The 19,730-nt window shown below is 41.1% G+C and overlaps 3 protein-coding genes across 3 annotated transcripts; all 3 read left to right on the top strand.

The window, feature by feature from the left end:
* Positions 1 to 3,310: 3,310 nt before the first annotated feature.
* On the top strand, positions 3,311 to 6,987 carry LOC306979463 (odorant receptor 131-2-like; the record flags this gene model as incomplete). The annotated part of the gene is made up of 3 exons (XM_079578416.1): positions 3,311 to 3,463; positions 4,057 to 4,784; positions 6,981 to 6,987. 3 exons carry the CDS (start codon positions 3,311 to 3,313, stop codon positions 6,985 to 6,987), a joined length of 888 nt encoding a protein of 295 aa, XP_079434542.1.
* A 178-nt stretch (positions 6,988 to 7,165) lies between these two features.
* LOC306979462 (odorant receptor 131-2-like) lies at positions 7,166 to 11,225 on the top strand (the record flags this gene model as incomplete). The annotated part of the gene is made up of 2 exons (XM_079578415.1): positions 7,166 to 7,318; positions 10,434 to 11,225. 2 exons carry the CDS (start codon positions 7,166 to 7,168, stop codon positions 11,223 to 11,225), a joined length of 945 nt encoding a protein of 314 aa, XP_079434541.1.
* Positions 11,226 to 12,938: 1,713 nt separating this feature from the next.
* LOC306979458 (odorant receptor 131-2-like) lies at positions 12,939 to 17,032 on the top strand (the record flags this gene model as incomplete). Its single annotated transcript, XM_079578411.1, has 2 exons — positions 12,939 to 13,091; positions 16,241 to 17,032. The coding sequence occupies 2 exons, from the start codon at positions 12,939 to 12,941 to the stop codon at positions 17,030 to 17,032; spliced, it is 945 nt and encodes a 314-aa protein (XP_079434537.1).
* Between the last annotated feature and the right edge of the window lie 2,698 nt (positions 17,033 to 19,730).

Below are 19,730 nucleotides of genomic sequence, written 5' to 3'. Positions count from 1 at the left end.
CCCTGTCTCATTTCGGCCGTTTGCATCCGTGATCTGGAAGCTTTCAGTCATTACACAGATCTCATGACCATAGGTGAGGGTGGGAGCGTAGATCGATTGGTAAATCGAGAGCTTTACCCCCTGACTCAGCTCCCTCTAAACCGCAACAGGCCGACACAGCGGCCGCATCCCAGTCGCTTCACACTGGAGTGCAAACCGGAGCACGCTGAATGTCCTGATTTGATGAAGCCAACAGAACAACATCGTCTGCAAACCGCAAAGATGCCACCGAGGAGTTTTCTAACCACCTTGGTGACTTCAGCTTGGGTGATGGGCGAGTCCCCCTCTGGCTCAGGAGCCTCTGCTTCCTCATTGGAAGACGTGGCGGTGAGATTGAGGAGATCCTCAAAGTACTCCTTCAACCGCCCGACAACATCCCCAGTCGAGGTCAGCAGCTCCCCACCCACCCTGTAAACAGTGTTGGTGAAGCACTGCTTCCCCCTCCTGAGACGTCGGACGGTTTGCAAGAATATCTTTAAGGCCGACCGATAGTCCTCCTCCCAGATCTGAGTTTTTGCATCTGCGACCGGACGAGCTGCGGCACACTTGGCCCTGCCGGTACCGCTCAGCTGCCTCCAGAGTCCTACAAGCAAACAAGGCCACATAGGACTCCTTCTTCAGCTTGACAGCATCCCTTACTTCCGGGCACCACCACCGGGTTCAGGGGTTGCCGCCGCGTCAGGCACCAGAGACCTTGCGGCCATAGCCATGAGCTGCTGCATCGACAATAGAGGAGGAGAACACGGTCCTCAGACTCAATGTCTCCAACCTCCCTCGGAATCTGGGTGAAGCTCCGGAGGTGGGAGTTGAAGACCCTGCTGACAGACGGATCCACCAAACATTCCCAACAGACCCTCACGGATCCAGCTCACCACCAGGTGGTGATCGGTTGACAGCTCAGCCCCTCTCTTCATCCGAGTGAGAATTGATTGTCCGCATAAATACAGCCTTTTTTGTTTCGTGTTGATTGGTCAAATATCTGTGGAGATCTTCACATTTTCAGATTAAACTGAGCTACAGTTTGTTTACGAAGCCTCATTACATTTTCTGCATTATTTACGTGGAAAAAGGCCATGTCTGTAGTTTAATCAGGTCCAAGGTTTTGCATAAAAACAACCAGAAAAAAGTTGGAATGCTCTTTGTATAACTAAGACATTTAAAATGCAATATATTCAGACCCAGTTCAGCTTGTGTCGCCACACGGGGCTTGGTTCATATCACTCGTACAGTGTGAGCAGGTCAGTCAGTCGTGTGTTAATCGTGTTTGTTTACCTCAGTGGTCTAAGACTTTCTTCGTAAATTTATGTCAGTCAGTAGCATTGAGCATGTTCAAAATCGCCCCAAACATGTCGGAGTTTAGGCCCAGTTTTAGCATGTTCCAAACACTGCATGTTCCAGAGCCACAAATGTCACTTTCTCTGTTTTTAAATTCAACCGCGAACAGAGAAACGTGTTCCAGAGCTGCACGAGGACATCTTTTCAAATGTTATGGAGGCTGATCATTTGGACAATCATCTTAAAATGTGGAAATAAACCGCTATGTAAAACGAAAACTCGGCTGGGAACATTATTCATCCATGGCTGTCTTCCATTTTCACTGCTTTTCTCTGGTCATCTCCCCATAGCGGAGCACTAATGTTCTTTGTCTTCTGTAATAAACCACACATGCAAAGGTGTCCAAAGAAGTTTAAAAACTCCCTGAGAACATTACAGTAATTATGCGACTGCTCTGATGACATTGCCCTCTGAGAACAGCCTCCTGGTGACGTCGGCCGAGCATTATCTACCTATAAAGATGGGACTCCAGACAGACACGAGAGGATACAGTCTGCAGGTAAAATGGCTTAGATGTCCTCAGTATAGACTTGATTTGTATTGTTGCAAGTTGTTTTTGTCGATTTTCTGTCATTTTTTTGATGCCTTTTTTTTATTGTGCTTTTCCTGGTTCGTTTTTGTCATACTTTTGTGGCTTTCCGATCACTTTTACTTGTTGCTTGTTTATTGTGTTATTGTTGCTTTTCTGGCACATTGTCATCCCTGTTTTCGTCGCTATTTTTGTCCCTTTTTTAGATTCGAGTAAAGCCAAACTGGACAACACAAGCTTGGTTCAGGTGTGGGTTAAGAGGTTAAGAAGGGTTTCTTGAATGCAATGCTTAGAGGGATATTTCAGGATTTTTGACAAAGGGCCTCATTTCCTAGTTATCCAGACTGTTGTTGATTTCTGGAGATATATCTTTTGTAGTTCATGCAGTTCTTATATTTGAAGAGTTACTTGGCACTAGGCTTGTGCTAGGCTAGCGTATTTCTATGGTATCAGCTACACTGCATTAAAAACTGTGTGACCCGCTCCACAGAGCACCTGAGGCAAATTACTCATAACGCCAGACTAACAATATAAATGTTTGTGTCGATAGAATATTTTTTGGAATATAACTGACCTTCCATCACATGAATGATCGCATTTTGAGGGACGATTTTCTAGCAGATCACTCCGCCGCTGCGTAGCTTATACAACCACGAAGCTGCTGCTCAAATATAAGGTATTTTAAATGCAAAATGGTTAAAATTACTCTATCGACATTTATATGGTTAGTCTGGTGTTATAAGTGATTTGCCTCAGGTGCTCTGTGGAGCGGGTCAGACTGTTTTTAATGCAGGCTAGCTGATATCGTAGAAATGTGCTAGCCTTGCATTAGCCTAGCGCTACGAAACTCTTCAAACATAAGAACTGCATGAATTACAAAAAATCAGCAACACTCTGGATAACTAGGAAATGTCAAAAATCCTGAAATATCCCTATAAGCTAATCACAATGCTTTCTATTTTTTAGAAAATGGGGGAAAGCGCTCTTGTGATTTTCTTCAACCTAGAATGAAAATATACTGTGCTATTTATTGCCCTGTTAGAAATCACACAGCAACAATAGACATTCTGTATTTCCAGAATCTCTTTTTTTTCCACTATTGCAAACCTATTTTACATTTACGGCTGATTAAGCATGTTGTGGTTTTCAATAAACTAAACTTTGCAAATAGTCAGCACACAGGTTCTGTTTTCCAGCATTCAAGTGCGAACTGTGGCATGTTAAATGGTTATCCTGGTTAGTGTTTTTTAATAAGAGAAGAAGCAAAAAGTAACATAAATGTTCAAATCTTCTCACAATGTCCACATAAAGAACACCTGAGTGAATGGGAATCTCTACCCAGGCTGTGCATTTCCCGTTGTATTGGATAACTACACTGTTATCTTTTCAGATTCCCACTTTACATAAATGAATGTGTCCAGTCCGAGCCAGAACGGGTCTCTGTCATCCAGCCGAGACTCGTACAAGAATGCAGTTATCAAGAATGTTATTGTGATCGCTTTGGGCCTGATCATCAACTACATCAACGGAACTCTTATCCACACCTTCAGGAAACACCAGGTCAGAGAGTGGGAATAAGTGCCTAACGTGTTATATTTACACTCGTGACTCTTTGTGACTTTTGTGATTTGTAACAAGCACGATGACCCAACTTTCAAAGTCACAAAGGTGTGGAGTTAGTAAACACCCTATATACTTCAATGTGTGGCCCTCAATGAAAAAAGTTTGGACACCCCTGCACTAGTGGGAAAAGTGACTATCACTGTTTACTAAAACATTGTTAATCTGCTGTGAGCAATCAATCCAATAACTGTGTTTGTGACAACTGCATGACAATTTGTTCTTCTATTTTGTTGTTCTAATTTGATTTATGTATAATTTTTTTTTGCTCCTTTTTCAAGTTTTTTATTAATTCTGCATAACCTTTACCTTTAATATTATTATTATTATTATTACTTGTTGGTACATTAACTTTATTCTTCTTTCATTGTACATTTGGAAACCATTTGTACTCTACTGTGTGTTCTTAAGAGCTGCTGGAACAAGTGAATTGCTGCTAGTTACTCATTTTGACATCGAGGTATATTTTCAGAGATGCCAGAAGAAGGAACAATATTTGAAAATACATTGATTTTCCACCCATTTCCTTTCAGATCCTGTACGCAAACCCTCGCTACGTCCTCTTCATCCATCTTGTGATCAACGACATGATCCATCTGACCACTGCCATCACCTTATTTGTCACTAGTTACGTCCTCCAAAAGATCAATGGGACTCTGTGTTGTATAATCCTAAGCTTTGCTGTCTTCACCACGATGAACTCTCCGCTTAACTTAGCAGTGATGGCCCTCCAGTGCTACATCACCATATGCTTTCCCTTACGCCACTCTGAAATCTGCACTATGAAGAGAACGTACATTGTCATCGCGTGGATTTGGGCAATGAGTTCCATGGCCATTTTGCCCGACATCTGTTTGGTCGTGGCCATGGACTATGGGAAACTATTCCTGTCAACCATATATTGTGAAAGAGACAATTTGTTGCGTCATCCAGTCAGTAAGAAAAAACGTGAAGTGTTGTACTCAATCTATCTCGTTGCTGTTTGGATTGTGTTATTTTACACATACTTGCATATATTTTTTGCGGCCAAGGCTGCCAGGTCAGATGGGGATATGAAAAAGGCAAGGAACACCATCTTGCTCCACGGTTTTCAACTGCTCTTGTGTATTTTGACCTATGTTTACCACGTGATAGTAAGATTTCTTGTGTACCTGTTCCCCCGCAATTACCAGGATGTCATATTTGTGTCTTATATATTCATTCAAATGCTTCCTAGGTTAGTTAGCCCCATTGTGTATGGAGTGAGGGACCAATTGTTTAGGCAAAAATTGAAAAAGCATCTTTTTTGTGGTTTCTGTTTCAAGACACGAGTTTCTGGCTTTTAAAGAGCCAATATTCTTTCACAATAAAGTTCAGATAGCTTTGTCCTTTCTGGCCGGTGAATTTACAATGTCCCCCAACCACATTGCCGCATTAAGTCACAATTATAAACTGACTTTACAGAAATTGTTATATATATATATATATATATATATATATATAAACCTTGTGCTTAATGAGGTTTTATCAGTCAAAATATCATTTTTTAACTCAAGCGGAACATTGGATATGGACTGGACACAATTCTCCCTATTTGCACCCAGGGTCTATATTTGTGTATGTTTCTAAATCAAACACTCACCTGAGCCACTCCATTCACTTAAAGGGATATTTCAGGATTTTTGATGTAGGGCCTCATTTCCTAGTTATCCAGAGTGTTGCTGGTACCTGGAGATATTTTTTTTGTAATTCATGAAGTTCTTATGTTTGAAGAGTTTTGTGGCGCTAGGCTAATGCTAGGCTAGCGTATTTCTATGGTATCAGCTAGCCTAAACAGTCTGAGCCGCTCCACAGAGCACCTGAGGCAAATCACTTATAACGCCAGACTAACCATATAAATGTTTGTGTCGACAGAATAATTTTGGGAATATAACTGACCTTGCATCACATGAATGATTGCATTTTGAGGGACTATTTTCTAGCAGATCACTCCGCCGAACTGTAGAACTGTAGGCCGACATTAGAGGTCCTGATGAACTGTGTACAGTCAGTAGCTTTGTGTCCAACAGTCTCCTGATTGGTCAACAGTGTCACGTGATCACTGTCACAACAACGCAGTTCATGCTGCTGCAGCTACTGCTAATACGAGCTTCAACCTGGCCATAGTTCTGTCAAAATGGAGATAAACGACGACAACACGAAGATGCGGGACGTATTTCTTTGGATTTGATAAGAAAAGGAAGCGGGCGGAGCGGAGAAAGAGAAGCTAATGGACTCGGGGAAAAGGAGCAGGAAAGTTCGTCTCCAAACTCAGTAAGTGCTGTGGTTAAACTCTGCTCGCGGTTGAAATTTACCTGGAAAAGGCTCTCATGAACTTTTGGTGATAAAGTTGCGCTTCATCGTGTGGGGCTGTGGCCATGAAATGAGTTGTTTATGTCGCTGTTTTGAAAGAGGGAGGCGCCGCGGTGTTTTTATGTCTTTTTTTCACTCTGTCATTGGCCGCTGCTTCTGTGTGTCGCTTTGGAGACGCCATATTCACTCACGTTTCTCCTGTTCGTCCGAAATTGGGCATATAAGTCGTGTAATGTGTGCTGACCATAAAATATCACGGTGAAAGTCATCAGAGCTTGCAGAGTATAGACCCAGCTCCCAACCCAGCTTTGAGAATAGATTAACGGCGATATTTTTTTTATCGCCCGATAAGAGTCTCGCGTTAACGCAGCACGTTAACGCCGATAACGGCCCACCACTAATTTTCGATTATACATTATTACTCCATGGCTGTCTTCCATTTTCTCCGCTAATAACTGGTCATCTCCCCATAGCGGAGCACTAATGTTCTTTGTCTTCTGCAATAAACCACACATGCAAAGATGTCCAAAGAAGTTTAAATACTCTTTGAAAACATTACAGTAATAATGCGACTGCTCTGATGGCATTGCCCTCTGAGCACAGCCTCCCGGTGACGTCGGCCGAGTATTTTCACCTTATAAAGATGGAACTCGTCTGACCAGACAGACATGGGAGGATACAGTCTGCAGGTAAAATGGCTTAGATGTCCACAATATACACTTGATTTGTATTGTTGCATGTCTTTAGCAGATAACTTGTATAATTTACACCAATTTAAGGTTCTTTAACATTGTCATCATTGTCAATAGTTTATTTAAATAAAGTGTAGAAAATGTCAAAGTTTGTATAAGATTACAGAAACACATTGGGAATTTGGCAATTCTATTATTCACTAATGACATGTTGTTTGTGTTGTTATTTTGATGTCGTTTCTATATTTGTTTCTAATTTTCATGTTAGGGTAATATGGAGCAAAGTATTTTTCCAAAAAATTGACCTAAAGGAAATCTATTTGTTACAGAATCACTACTTACAAAACTGCTTCACAAAATATGACCAATAAATATTTAAGAAGGGTTTCTTGAATGCAGTGCTTAAGCTTACCACAATGCTTTTTATCTTTTAGAAAATGAGGGGAAAGTGCTTCTTTTCTTCAACCTAAAATGAAAATATACCACCAGTATGCTAGTATTGCCCTGTTAGAACGAGAGAAGAAGCAAAAAGTAAATGGGAATCTCTACCCAGGCTGTGCATTTTCCGTTGTATTTGAATAACAACACTTTTATCTTTTCAGATTCCCACTTTACATAAATGAATGTGTCCAGTCCGAGCCAGAACGGGTCTCTGTCATCCAGCCGAGACTCGAACAACGATGCAGTTATCAAGAATGTTATTGTGATCGCTTTGGGCCTGATCATCAACTACATCAATGGAACTCTTATCCACACCTTCAGGAAACACCAGGTCAGAGAGTGGGAATAAGTGCCTAACGTGTTATATTACAATCGCGTTTGACTCTTTGTGACTTTTGTGATTTGTAAAAAGCACGATGACCCAACTTTCAAAGTCATAAAGGTGTGGAGTTAGTGAACAAACTACAAAAAGGGTATAGAGATCAGGATTGTTTATTGTCTTTTTTCCAGAAACTCTAGTGCAGGGGTGCTCAAAGTGCGGCCCAGACCCCTTTTTTGGTGGTCCTCAGAGTTCAATTTCAATTCAATTCATCTTTTTTATTTGAGCATCTGAGCTCCACAAAGTTCTTCATAGGAACAGAGTTCAGCACAGTAATCAAGCAAAAGAAAGATACATGCGTAGGTGAATCGCCAAATAGATAAATAAATAACGTGGATATGATGCTCAAAAGGAGTAGGCAGAAGCTTCAGCTTGTTAGAGCCTACCCCCTTTCGTACTCAAGAAATAGATACATTCATTAACTATGCACAAAGAAGATATGACATATAGTCATTTTATCATATTCCAGTGACTATACAATCATCAATATTTATGTTACAACATTCTGCTGGTTCCAAGACAGGGAAAGAAAACTCAATAATTACAAATACCCATCACTGCCAATAACAACGAGTCACCAATCTTAAGTTGAACATTTGTTCCTTGTTGTTTTTTGTTTTTAGTTAAGTACTTTTAATAGACACAATATTATTGATTATGTTATTTATGACCACATTATATGATTGATTAATAAATGTACTTTATTTTATATTTTATGCTATTATATCATTATTGGTTAATTTATTATACTATTATTTTATTATTATTGTTGCTATTAATTCATAATCAGTCACTTCTAGTTTAATTAGCACCCATCGCAAAAGATGGCACTTTATACGTCAAGATTCATAATTCGACACAATTGTACCTCAAAAACTAACACTTTGAAGGACAGAGCTGGTAACGTTGTGGGACACGGGTTGAAATTCTGCTTAACACACTCAGTTGAAATTTTCAATGCATTGACCATTGATCTGTGACCTCCAACACCGTATATACTTCAATATGTGCAGAGCCGGTTCTTCCTATACGCAAACTACGCAAGGTGCGTAGGGCCCCCGCAGCCGCAAGGGCCCCGCATCTCAGTCAAACAACGGTGTTTTTTCACTGATTAATCAACACGTTGTTAGGGGGACAGGCTCTTCCAGCGCGCACTCACTCTCCGCCTACTTTTGCCACATATAACACCAAAACGGAGCAGTCTGCAAGTGAATGAGCAGGAGAGACATACCGCCTTCCCCCGTCACTTTCAAAGCGCGAGTGCTCGTCCGCTCGTGTCCCCGCTATAGGCTGGCTGTCTCCCGGTGCTCGCTTCGCCGACCTGCTCCTCCGCGGCTGCACGTCACCCGTGTCCCGAGCGCTGCTCTCATGTTTTCTCTGCGCGGACTCTGGGCTGCAATGGCCACACTCTCATTTAAACTCTCTTCTTATTGTGTCTGGTGAGTCTAGAGTATCAGGACAGTAGTTTGGCGAGTAGACGAGAGTAAAAAGCCGTTCTCCGTGGCCTTTTTGTGTAAAAGTGGAGTTGAATCCACAGGGTTCTCATGATCACAGTAACATACAGTAACTCTGGTTCTCTGAATGTGCACAGTCTATAACGAGTTGGGGACTCACAGACTAATTCTCAGTGGTCAGACAGAAATAACCGTCAGGTGCAGGTTTCAGTTAGTTTTAAATCAGCGGTTGCCAAATTGTGGGTCAGGGACCAGAGGTGAGAGAATGACACAATTTGCTATTTACCATTTTAAAAAGTGGGGGAATTAGACTAGTAGTCGTCCTAAATACCAGTCAACAGTGGTTTAGTGGTTAGTGGTTCTCACACACGGGGGCAGGGCCTCAATTGAGGTCTGTATGTTCCACTTCTGCCCTGCACTACTGCACAGTGGAACTGTTTTTGGGTAAAAGCAGTTCTGAAAGATAAGAAGGACCAAGACCATTAAGACATTTAAAAACCATTAAAATAACTTTAAAATCGATCCTGAAACACACGGGGAGCCAATGCAGCGATTCTAAAACCGGTGTAATGTGGTCCCACCTCCTGGTCTTCGTCAGGACACGAGCTGCTGAGTTTTGTAAGAGTTGTAAACCTGAGATACTCTTTTTGGGAAGACCAGAAAGCAGGGCATTACAGTAGTCAATACGACTGGTGATAAAAGCATGCATTAGCGTCTCCGTGTTGGCCCGAGAGAGAATGGGGCGGACTCTGGCTATGTTCTTTAGATGGTAAAAACCTATCTTTGTGATATTTTTAATGTGTGGAATAAACGCCAGCTCAGAGTCAAAAATCACGCCCAGGTTCTTCACCTGTGAGGAAGGATTAAAAGACAGTGACTGTAGTTTGGGTGAAAGTCTCTCTCTCTGGGCCTCAGGACCGATGACTAAAACTTCAGTTTTGTCCTGGTTAAGCTGGAGAAAGTTTTCTGCCATCCAGGATTTGATTCTAAAATGCAGTTAAAAAGTGCATCCATTGGCCTGGTGTCATCAGGAGACATGGAGATGTATAACTGTGTATCATCAGCATAACTGTGAAAGTTGACTCCATGTCTCCTGATGACATCACCAAGAGGGAGCATATACAGATTCAAAAGCACTGGGCCTAAAATCGAACCCTGGGGTACACCACATGTAATTTTATGGACCTTAGAGGAGAAGGTATCCACACTTACCATGAATGTCCTGTCTGTGAGGTAGGAAGTAAACCATTTGTGTACAGCACCAGAGAGGCCGATGTGCTTTAAACGAGTTAAAAGAATAGTGTTGTCGACTGTATCAAAGGCAGCGCTCAGATCCAGTAGAACCAACACGGTCAACTTTTTAGAATCATAATTTAATCTAAAATCGTTTAAAATCTTTAAAAGGGCGGTCTCGGTGCTGTGGTTTACCCTAAAGCCAGACTGGATTTTCTCAAGGACATTATGTGCATTTATAAAATCACTAAGTTGGGTAAAAACTAGTTATAATGCTGCTACTTTAGTTACCCACTTTGACATCGAGGCATATTTGCAGAGACGCCAGAAGAAGAAACAATATTTGAAAATACATTGATTTTCCGCCCATTTCATTTCAGATCCTGTACGCAAACCCTCGCTACGTCCTCTTCATCCACCTTGTTATCAACGACATGATCCATCTGACCACCACCATCACCTTATTATTCTCTGGTTACGTCCTCCAAAAGATCAATGGGACTCTATGTTGTATAATCCTAAGCTTTGCCGTCTTCACCACGATGAACTCCCCTCTTAACTTAGCAGTGATGGCCCTCCAGTGCTACATCACCATATGCTTTCCCTTACGCCACTCTGAAATCTGCACTATGAAGAGAACGTACATTGTCATTGCGTGGATTTGGGCAATGAGTTCTATGGCCATTTTGCCCGACATCTGTTTGGTCGTGGCCATGGACTATGGGAAACTATTCCTGTCAACCATATATTGTGAAAGAGACAATTTGTTGCGTCATCCAGTCAGTAAGAAAAAACGTGAAGTGTTGTACTCAATCTATCTCGTCGCTGTTTGGATTGTGTTATTTTACACATACTTGCATATATTTTTTGCGGCCAAGGCTGCCAGGTCAGATGGGGATATGAAAAAGGCAAGGAACACCATCTTGCTCCACGGTTTTCAACTGCTCCTGTGTATTTTGACCTATGTTTACCACGTGATAGTAAGATTACTTGTGTACCTGTTCCCCCGCAATTACCAGGATGTCAGATTTGTTTCTTATATATTCATTCAAATGCTTCCTAGGTTAGTTAGCCCCATTGTGTATGGAGTGAGGGACCAATTGTTTAGGCAAAAATTGAAAAAGCATCTTTTTTGTGGTTTCTGTTTCAAGACACGACCTGCTGGCTTTTAAAGAGCAAATATTCTTTCACAATAAAGTTCAGATAACTTTGTCCTTTCTGACCCGTGAATTTACAATTTCCCCCAACCACATTGCCCCATTAAGTCACAATTCTAAACTGACTTTACAGAAATTGTTATTATGTTGGTGAGGCAAATCACTTATAACGCCAGACTAACCATATAAATGTTTGTGTCGACAGAATAATTTTTGGAATATAACTGACCTGCATCACATGAATGATCGCATTTTGAGGGACTATTTTCTAGCAGATCACTCCACCACTGCGTAGCTTATACAACCACGAAGCTGATGCTGCTCAAATATAAGTGAGTGAGTGAGTGAGTGAGTGAGTGAGTGAGTGAGTGAGTGAGTGAGTGAGTGAGTGGAAAGTGAGTGAGTGAGTGGAAAGTGAGTGAGTGAGTGAGTGAGTGAGTGAGTGAGTGAGTGAGTGAGTGAGTGACAGACAAACAGAGAGATATTTTTTTTTTGGCAGTCACGGTCCTCCATAGGCACCGCCCCCAAATTGTCAAATATTTTGACGAGCGCACATAAATGTGTTCTTACGATGTTAGCATGTAGGCAGTGGACGTGTGGAAGGCAAGTCACAGGCGCGCACAACAGGAGCACGCACATGTGTGTGATATTCTTGACCTGAGGGTCACCTCCTCATTTGGCCCTTTTTTGTTTCCTGTAGCGCTTCTTGTGACGCCTTCACTGCAGGTGTGGGGGGCTCTTGGTGCCTCTTCAGTGTTTCAGGAGAAAATATCTGATTCCCCATTTTTAAGTTAAAAGTTGACCACACAGATGTTGTATTTTCGATTATACATTATTACTCCATGGCCGTCTTCCATTTTCTCCGCTTATAACTGGTCATCTCCCCATAGCGGAGCACTAATGTTCTTTGTCTTCTGCAATAAACCACACATGCAAAGATGTCCAAAGAAGTTTAAAAACTCTTTGAAAACATTACAGTAATCATGCGACTGCTCTGATGGCATTGCCCCCTGAGCACAGCCTCCTGGTGACGTCGGCCGAGCATTTTCACCTTATAAAGATGGAACTCGTCTGACCAGACAGACATGGGAGGATACAGTCTGCAGGTAAAATGGCTTAGATGTCCTCAATATACACTTGATTTGTATTGTTGCATGTCTTTAGCAGATAACTTGTATAATTTACACCAATTTAAGGTTCTTTAACATTGTCATCATTGTCAATAGTTTATTTAAATAAAGTGTAGAAAATGTCAAAGTTTGTATATGATTACAGAAACACATTGGGAATTTGGCAATTCTATTATTCACTAATGACATGTTGTTTGTGTTGTTATTTTGATATCGTTTCTATATTTGTTTCTAATTTTCATGTTAGGGTAATATGGAGCAAAGTATTTTTCCAAAAAATTGACCTAAAGGAAATCTATTTGTTACAGAATCACTACTTACAAAACTGCTTCACAAAATATGACCAATAAATATTTAAGAAGGGTTTCTTGAATGCAGTGCTTAAGCTTACCACAATGCTTTTTATCTTTTAGAAAATGAGGGGAAAGTGCTTCTTTTCTTCAACCTAAAATGAAAATATACTACCAGTATGCTAGTATTGCCCTGTTAGAACGAGAGAAGAAGCAAAAAGTAAATGGGAATCTCTACCCAGGCTGTGCATTTTCCGTTGTATTTGAATAACAACACTTTTATCTTTTCAGATTCCCACTTTACATAAATGAATGTGTCCAGTCCGAGCCAGAACGGGTCTCTGTCATCCAGCCGAGACTCGAACAACGATGCAGTTATCAAGAATGTTATTGTGATCGCTTTGGGCCTGATCATCAACTACATCAATGGAACTCTTATCCACACCTTCAGGAAACACCAGGTCAGAGAGTGGGAATAAGTGCCTAACGTGTTATATTACAATCGCGTTTGACTCTTTGTGACTTTTGTGATTTGTAAAAAGCACGATGACCCAACTTTCAAAGTCATAAAGGTGTGGAGTTAGTGAACAAACTACAAAAAGGGTATAGAGATCAGGATTGTTTGTTGTCTTTTTTCCAGAAACTCTAGTGCAGGGGTGCTCAAAGTGCGGCCCAGACCCCTTTTTTGGTGGTCCTCAGAGTTCAATTTCAATTCAATTCATCTTTTTTATATGAGCATCTGAGCTCCACAAAGTTCTTCATAGGAACAGAGTTCAGCACAGTAATCAAGCAAAAGAAAGATACATGCGTAGGTGAATCGCCAAATAGATAAATAAATAACGTGGATATGATGCTCAAAAGGAGTAGGCAGAAGCTTCAGCTTGTTAGAGCCTACCCCCTTTCGTACTCAAGAAATAGATACATTCATTTACTATGCACAAAGAAGATATGACATATAATCATTTTATCATATTCCAGTGACTATACAATCATCAATATTTATGTTACAACATTCTGCTGGTTCCAAGACAGGGAAAGAAAACTCAATAATTACAAATACCCATCACTGCCAATAACAACGAGTCACCAATCTTAAGTTGAACATTTGTTCCTTGCTGTTTTTTGTTTTTAGTTAAGTACTTTTAATGGACACAATATTATTGATTATGTTATTTATGACCACATTATATGATTGATTAATAAATGTACTTTATTTTATATTTTATGCTATTATATCATTATTGGTTAATTTATTATACTATTATTTTATTATTATTGTTGCTATTAATTCATAATCAGTCACTTCTAGTTTAATTAGCACCCATCGCAAAAGATGGCACTTTATACGTCAAGATTCATAATTCGACACAATTGTACCTCAAAAACTAACACTTTGAAGGACAGAGCTGGTAACGTTGTGGGACACGGGTTGAAACTGCTTAACACACTCAGTTGAAATTTTCAATGCATTGACCATTGATCTGTGACCTCCAACACCGTATATACTTCAATATGTGGCCCTCAAGGAAAAAAGTTTGGACCCCCCTCTGCACTAGTGGGAAAAGCGACTATAACAGTTTATGAACACAGTGTTGATCTGCTTTGAGCAATCAACCCAAATAATTGTATTTGTTACAACTGCATGACAGTTCATCGGGGGAAAAGCTAGGGGCCGCCATTGGTCGCCATTGCTATTCACCTTATTCTGCCCCGCCCACTTATGCCACTTTTTGCTTTGTCTCGGCACTTCTGTTGTACAGACACTCCCGGTCGAGCGCGAAGCCCGTTAAGCAGAGAACGAGGGAAAATATTCTCCGCTCAAATCTGATGTTGATTTGTGTAAAATGTCCAATATTTGCACCAACATGTCAACCGGTTTCTCAGCGCGGCCGAAAAACGGCTTTGTTTTCGCGTAGTAACTGATTTTATGGGAACTTCTCCAGCCCCCTGTTAACAGATAGGAGAAAAGGGGCGGGCACAATTAATGGCGGCGCCCACGCGAGCCTCCGGAATAAGGTGAATAGTACCTCCATATACAGTGCCTCTCGTAAGTATTCATACACCTTGGACTTTTGCACATTTTGTCATGTTTACAACCCTAAACATAAAGATTTTATTTAGATTTTTTTACTGAACGTTCCCACACAAGCAACAGACAACTGTGAAGTGAAGGCAAAATGATACACGATTCTGTTATTTTTCAAAAAATAGAAAAGTGAAAAGTGGGGCGTGCATAAGTATTCATACAGCATTTTCTGAGTGCATTAAATAGCCTTTATAACATTCATAATGACTGCAGAATGTTCACACCTTGGCCTAACGGTTAAATAGAGGCACCAGTGTGTAATCTACTCTCAGTATAATTACAGCTGTTCTTTCAGGCCCTCAGAGCTGTGGTCGGAGTGTATTGGTCACTGAGCAGCATAATGAAGGTCAATGAGCACCAGAGAGGTCAGGGATAAAGCTGTGGAGAAGTTTAAAGCAGCATTAAGTTATACAAAGATTTCCCAAGATTTGAACATCTCCCGGAGCACTGTTCAATCCATTGTTTGGAAATGAAAAGAGTATAGCACCACTGCCAACTTACCAAGGCGTGGTCCTCCATCTAAAATATCAGAGCGAACAAGGAGAGCACTGGTCAGAAAGGCAACCAAGTGCCCCATGATAACTCTGGAGGAACTGCGAAGTGCTGCTGCTGAGCTGGGGGAATCTGTACATGGGACAACTATAAGTCGTATTCTTCACAAATCTGGCCTTCATGGGCGAGTGGAAGAAGAAAGCCATTATTGAAAGGAGGCCATAAAAAATCCCGTTTGAAGTTTGCTAGAAGTCATATGGAGGACACAGCTCCATGTGGAAGCAAGGGGGGAGCATCATGCTGTGGGGCTGCTTTTCCTCAGCGGGGACTGGGGAGATTGTAAGAATAGTTGGGAACATGGATGGAGCCAAATATGGGGACATTTTGGAGGAAAACCTGCTGGAGTCACAAGAGAACTGAGGCTGGGGCGGAGATTCACCTTCCACCAGGACAATGACCCGAAGCACAAAGCTAAATCTACAATGGAATGGTTTAAAGACAAACATATTAATGTGTTAGAATGGCCCAGTCAAAGTCCTGACCTAAATCCTATTGAAAATCTGTGGAATAATGTGAAAACTGCTGTTCACAAACGCTCTCCTTCAAATCTGACAGAGCTGGAGTTGTTTTGTATAGAGGAATGGGCTAAAATTTCAGTTTCTAGATGTGCAAATCTTGTACAGTCATACCCCAAGAGACTTGCTGCTGTTATTAGAGCAAAAGGGGGTTCCACAAAGTATTCATTCATGCTGTATGAATACTTATGCAAGCCCCACTTTTCACTTTTCTATTTTAAAAAAAATAACAGAATCATGTATCATTTTGCTTTCACTTCACAGTTGTCTGTTACTTGTGTGTGAACGTTCAGTAAAAAAATAAAAATACAATCTGTATGTTTAGGGTTGTAAACATGACAAAATGTGCAAAAATTCAAGGTGTATGAATACTAACGAGAGGCACTGTATTTGCAGAGACGCCAGAAGAAGAAACAATATTTGAAAATACATTGATTTTCCGCCCATTTCCTTTCAGATCCTGTACGCAAATCCTCGCTATGTCCTCTTCATCCACCTTGTTATCAACGACATGATCCATCTGACCACCGCCATCACCTTATTATTCTCTAGTTACATCCTCGAAAAGATCAATGGGACTCTGTGTTGTATAATCCTAAGCTTTGCCGTATTCACCACGATGAACTCTCCGCTTAACTTAGCAGTGATGGCCCTCCAGTGCTACATCACCATATGCTTTCCCTTACGCCACTCTGAAATCTGCACTATGAAGAGAACGTACATTGTCATCGCTTGGATTTGGGCAATGAGTTCTATGGCCATTTTGCCCGACATCTGTTTGGTCGTGGCCATGGACTATGGGAAACTATTCCTGTCAACCATATATTGTGAAAGGGACAATTTGTTGCGTCATCCAGTCAGTAAGCAAAAACGTGACGTGTTGTACTCAATCTATCTCGTCGCTGTTTGGATTGTGTTATTTTACACATACTTGCATATATTTTTTGCGGCCAAGGCTGCCAGGTCAGATGGGGATATGAAAAAGGCAAGGAACACCATCTTGCTCCACGGTTTTCAACTGCTCCTGTGTATTTTGACCTATGTTTACCACGTGATAGTAAGATTACTTGTGTACCTGTTCCCCCGCAATTACCGGGATGCCATATTTGTTTCTTATATATTCATTCAAATGCTTCCTAGGTTAGTTAGCCCCATTGTGTATGGAGTGAGGGACCAATTGTTCAGGCAAAAATTGAAAAAGCATCTTTTTTGTGGTTTCTGCTTCAAGACACGACTTGCTGGCTTTTAAAGAGCCAATATTCTTTCACAATAAAGTTCAGATAGTTCAGATTGTGTATGTTTCTAAATCAAACACTCACCTGAGCCGCTCCATTCACTTAATAGCCGCTAGCTTGTCTGAATGCACAAATTTCCTCAAAAATTCACAACCTGGAATGACCCCATGTCTACTCTGGCTATATAAGACTCAGTTGTGAACTTCATGATGGCTTCAGTTTTAAACATGTTATGCTTGTGTAGGTATTTCAAATATTCGAAAAGTTATATTTCTAAAGTGTCATAAAAAAGTGTCATATTCGACTAACAGTGCTGCTTAACACTGACCTCTTGTGGACAAACTTTATTATTGAGTCTTCTCATAAGCACCAACTTGATCAAATTGATGTGCTATAGGAGTTTCAAATAGAAGCGTGATTATTAGCATTATGATATAGATGTTTGAATGATCTTTTTATGTCATTCAGTCAAATCAGAACAAATTCAGGCAACTTTGCTGTAGATTGCACTCCTTGCGTTATGTGTTTTGACGGACAGCGAATAGGATCCTATGGCTCAGTGCTGTGTACTCTCAGGGTATAATATATGTAATATTTCTATATATAAGAAATACAAAATGACTGACTTACTTTACTGTAAAGCACCACACCAGTAAGACGAAGGAGATGGTGATCGACTTCAGGAGGAAGACACTACCACACACCGCTGATCGTCCAGAGGGAGGGTGTTGAGGAGGTGGACAGTTTAAGTTCTTGGGTGTTCACCTCAACAATGAACTGGACTGGTCCCGTACACAACAACGCCCTAGAAGGGCCAAAATTGCCTCCACCTTCGGAGGAGACTGAGGTCCTTTGGCGTGAGCAGGCCTCTGCTCAGGACTTTTTATGACTGTGATAGCCTCTGCTCTCCACTACGCTGCCGTGTGCTGGTCAGGAAGGCCAGCTCCGTTCTGGGACTCCAATGGACTCTGTGGAGGAGGTGAGGGACACGAGGGGACACCTCCCACCCACTGCACGGGACTGTAGAGGAGCTAAGCAGTCTGATTTAATTTGTAGTCTATTTTTTATTTTTTATTCCTTATTGTTATATGTCTGCCCCTTAAGAGTTTTGCTTTGACTCATTGTACATAAGATACTGACTGAACAAGCTGGTCAGCAGGGCCAGCTCCGTCCTGGGCTACCCCCTGGACTCTATGAGGGACAGGAGGTTATTAGCCAAGCACACATCCATCACTGAAAGAGCAGCTCAGACTGAGGCACCCTCAGTGCAAGAAGGAGCGCTACCGCAAGTCTTTCATCCCCACTGCTGTCAGACTGTACAACACTGCTATAAAGTAACATGTGCAAAAACCCCTTTGAAAAAATACATGCAATTATCTCTGCATCTATACTGTGAGACTTGTATACAAGCAGCACTAGGTAACTTGTTTACCTTAATAAATCCTTTTCGTAGTCCCTCTGGGGCTAATACAAGTGTTAATGGGATGATTTTGGGGGTTGCATCTCCCCCTGGCGTCTCTGGCCAGAAAAAAATTGCAGCTTTAACTGCTCCGACCCGCAGCACCAATACACGCAAGTAGAATCACGGAGAGGAAGCTAGCAGGCTAACGGGCAAAGCTAACTGCAGGCTAGCGCCACAGTATTTACAGCCAAAAAATCTCCATTGTGTAATTGGATGTACAATATCCCTCTCTCCCTTTGTCTTTTCTGTCTGCGTAGTATTTACTCTTACAAACAGTGAAAAAAATGAAAACATGCTATAGCACCTGCAGTGGCGCTTATGGCTTCTAGGGGCATGAGTTACTTAGCACTGCTTTTAGTCTATTCTCTCAACGACAAGAGGCCAAGGCAGAGACCTGAGCACGAAACTAGTATGGTTGTATTCCCTGAGTCTCGAGCAGAAGCGTTCTGAATGTTCGTTTAGAGAGGCCACTGAGCAGGTTATTGCAGCTGTCTAACACAGAGGGGTTCCATAATATATTATGAAGAAGAAAATATTAAGAAAATATTTGATAACAAAAAAGTGGATATAAATGAATAAGTTTATCATTATGTAAGTAAATTAATAAAAATATAAACAAGTAAAAAAAAAAATCAAAGATGGAAAAAAGAAATCTAAAAATGTATTCAATTCTGTCTCTATTTGTGTACTTTAAATATGCATGTTCCTGAATTGCCATCTGGGCCACAATCCTTAATCCGTAATTTTCTAAATTATTGTGGCTCTCGAGACCTACAAATCTTTCATTACACGTCATCCCTCACAACCTGGAATGACCCGATGACTATATAACTCAGTCATTTGTGATCTTCACTGGGAGGCGAGACATGGGCATCGGAGGGAGGAGGTCTAGTTCTTCCATGAATTCATCCTCCTCTGGCCAAAATTCATCAACCATTGTCCGCTATCCAGACTCGTACAGCGCGGCTATAGCCAAAAATGTGACTGTTGTTTTACTTGGGATCATTATTAACTTCCTAAATGGGACTCTCATTCACACCTTCAGAAATCACCAGGTGAGCAATGGAAATACGTTAATGTATCTTCATACTTTAAACTAGCTGATTTAAAAACTGTTGCATTGTATGGAAAGTTAAATATCAAACCTTGCAAGAAGTTCAATGTTTATCATTGTAATTTTAGAGGATGTTTGCCATAAAATAAAATAAGTATGAAGGTTAATGCTGTCTCCAAATACAGATGATTAAGGC

Source organism: Gobius niger (assembly GCF_951799975.1).
Source record: "Gobius niger genome assembly, chromosome: 20".
In the NCBI taxonomy this organism is placed as follows: domain Eukaryota; kingdom Metazoa; phylum Chordata; class Actinopteri; order Gobiiformes; family Gobiidae; genus Gobius; species Gobius niger.
Note: the sequence above shows the minus strand (reverse complement) of the source record. Positions and strands in the feature narration are given on the sequence as shown.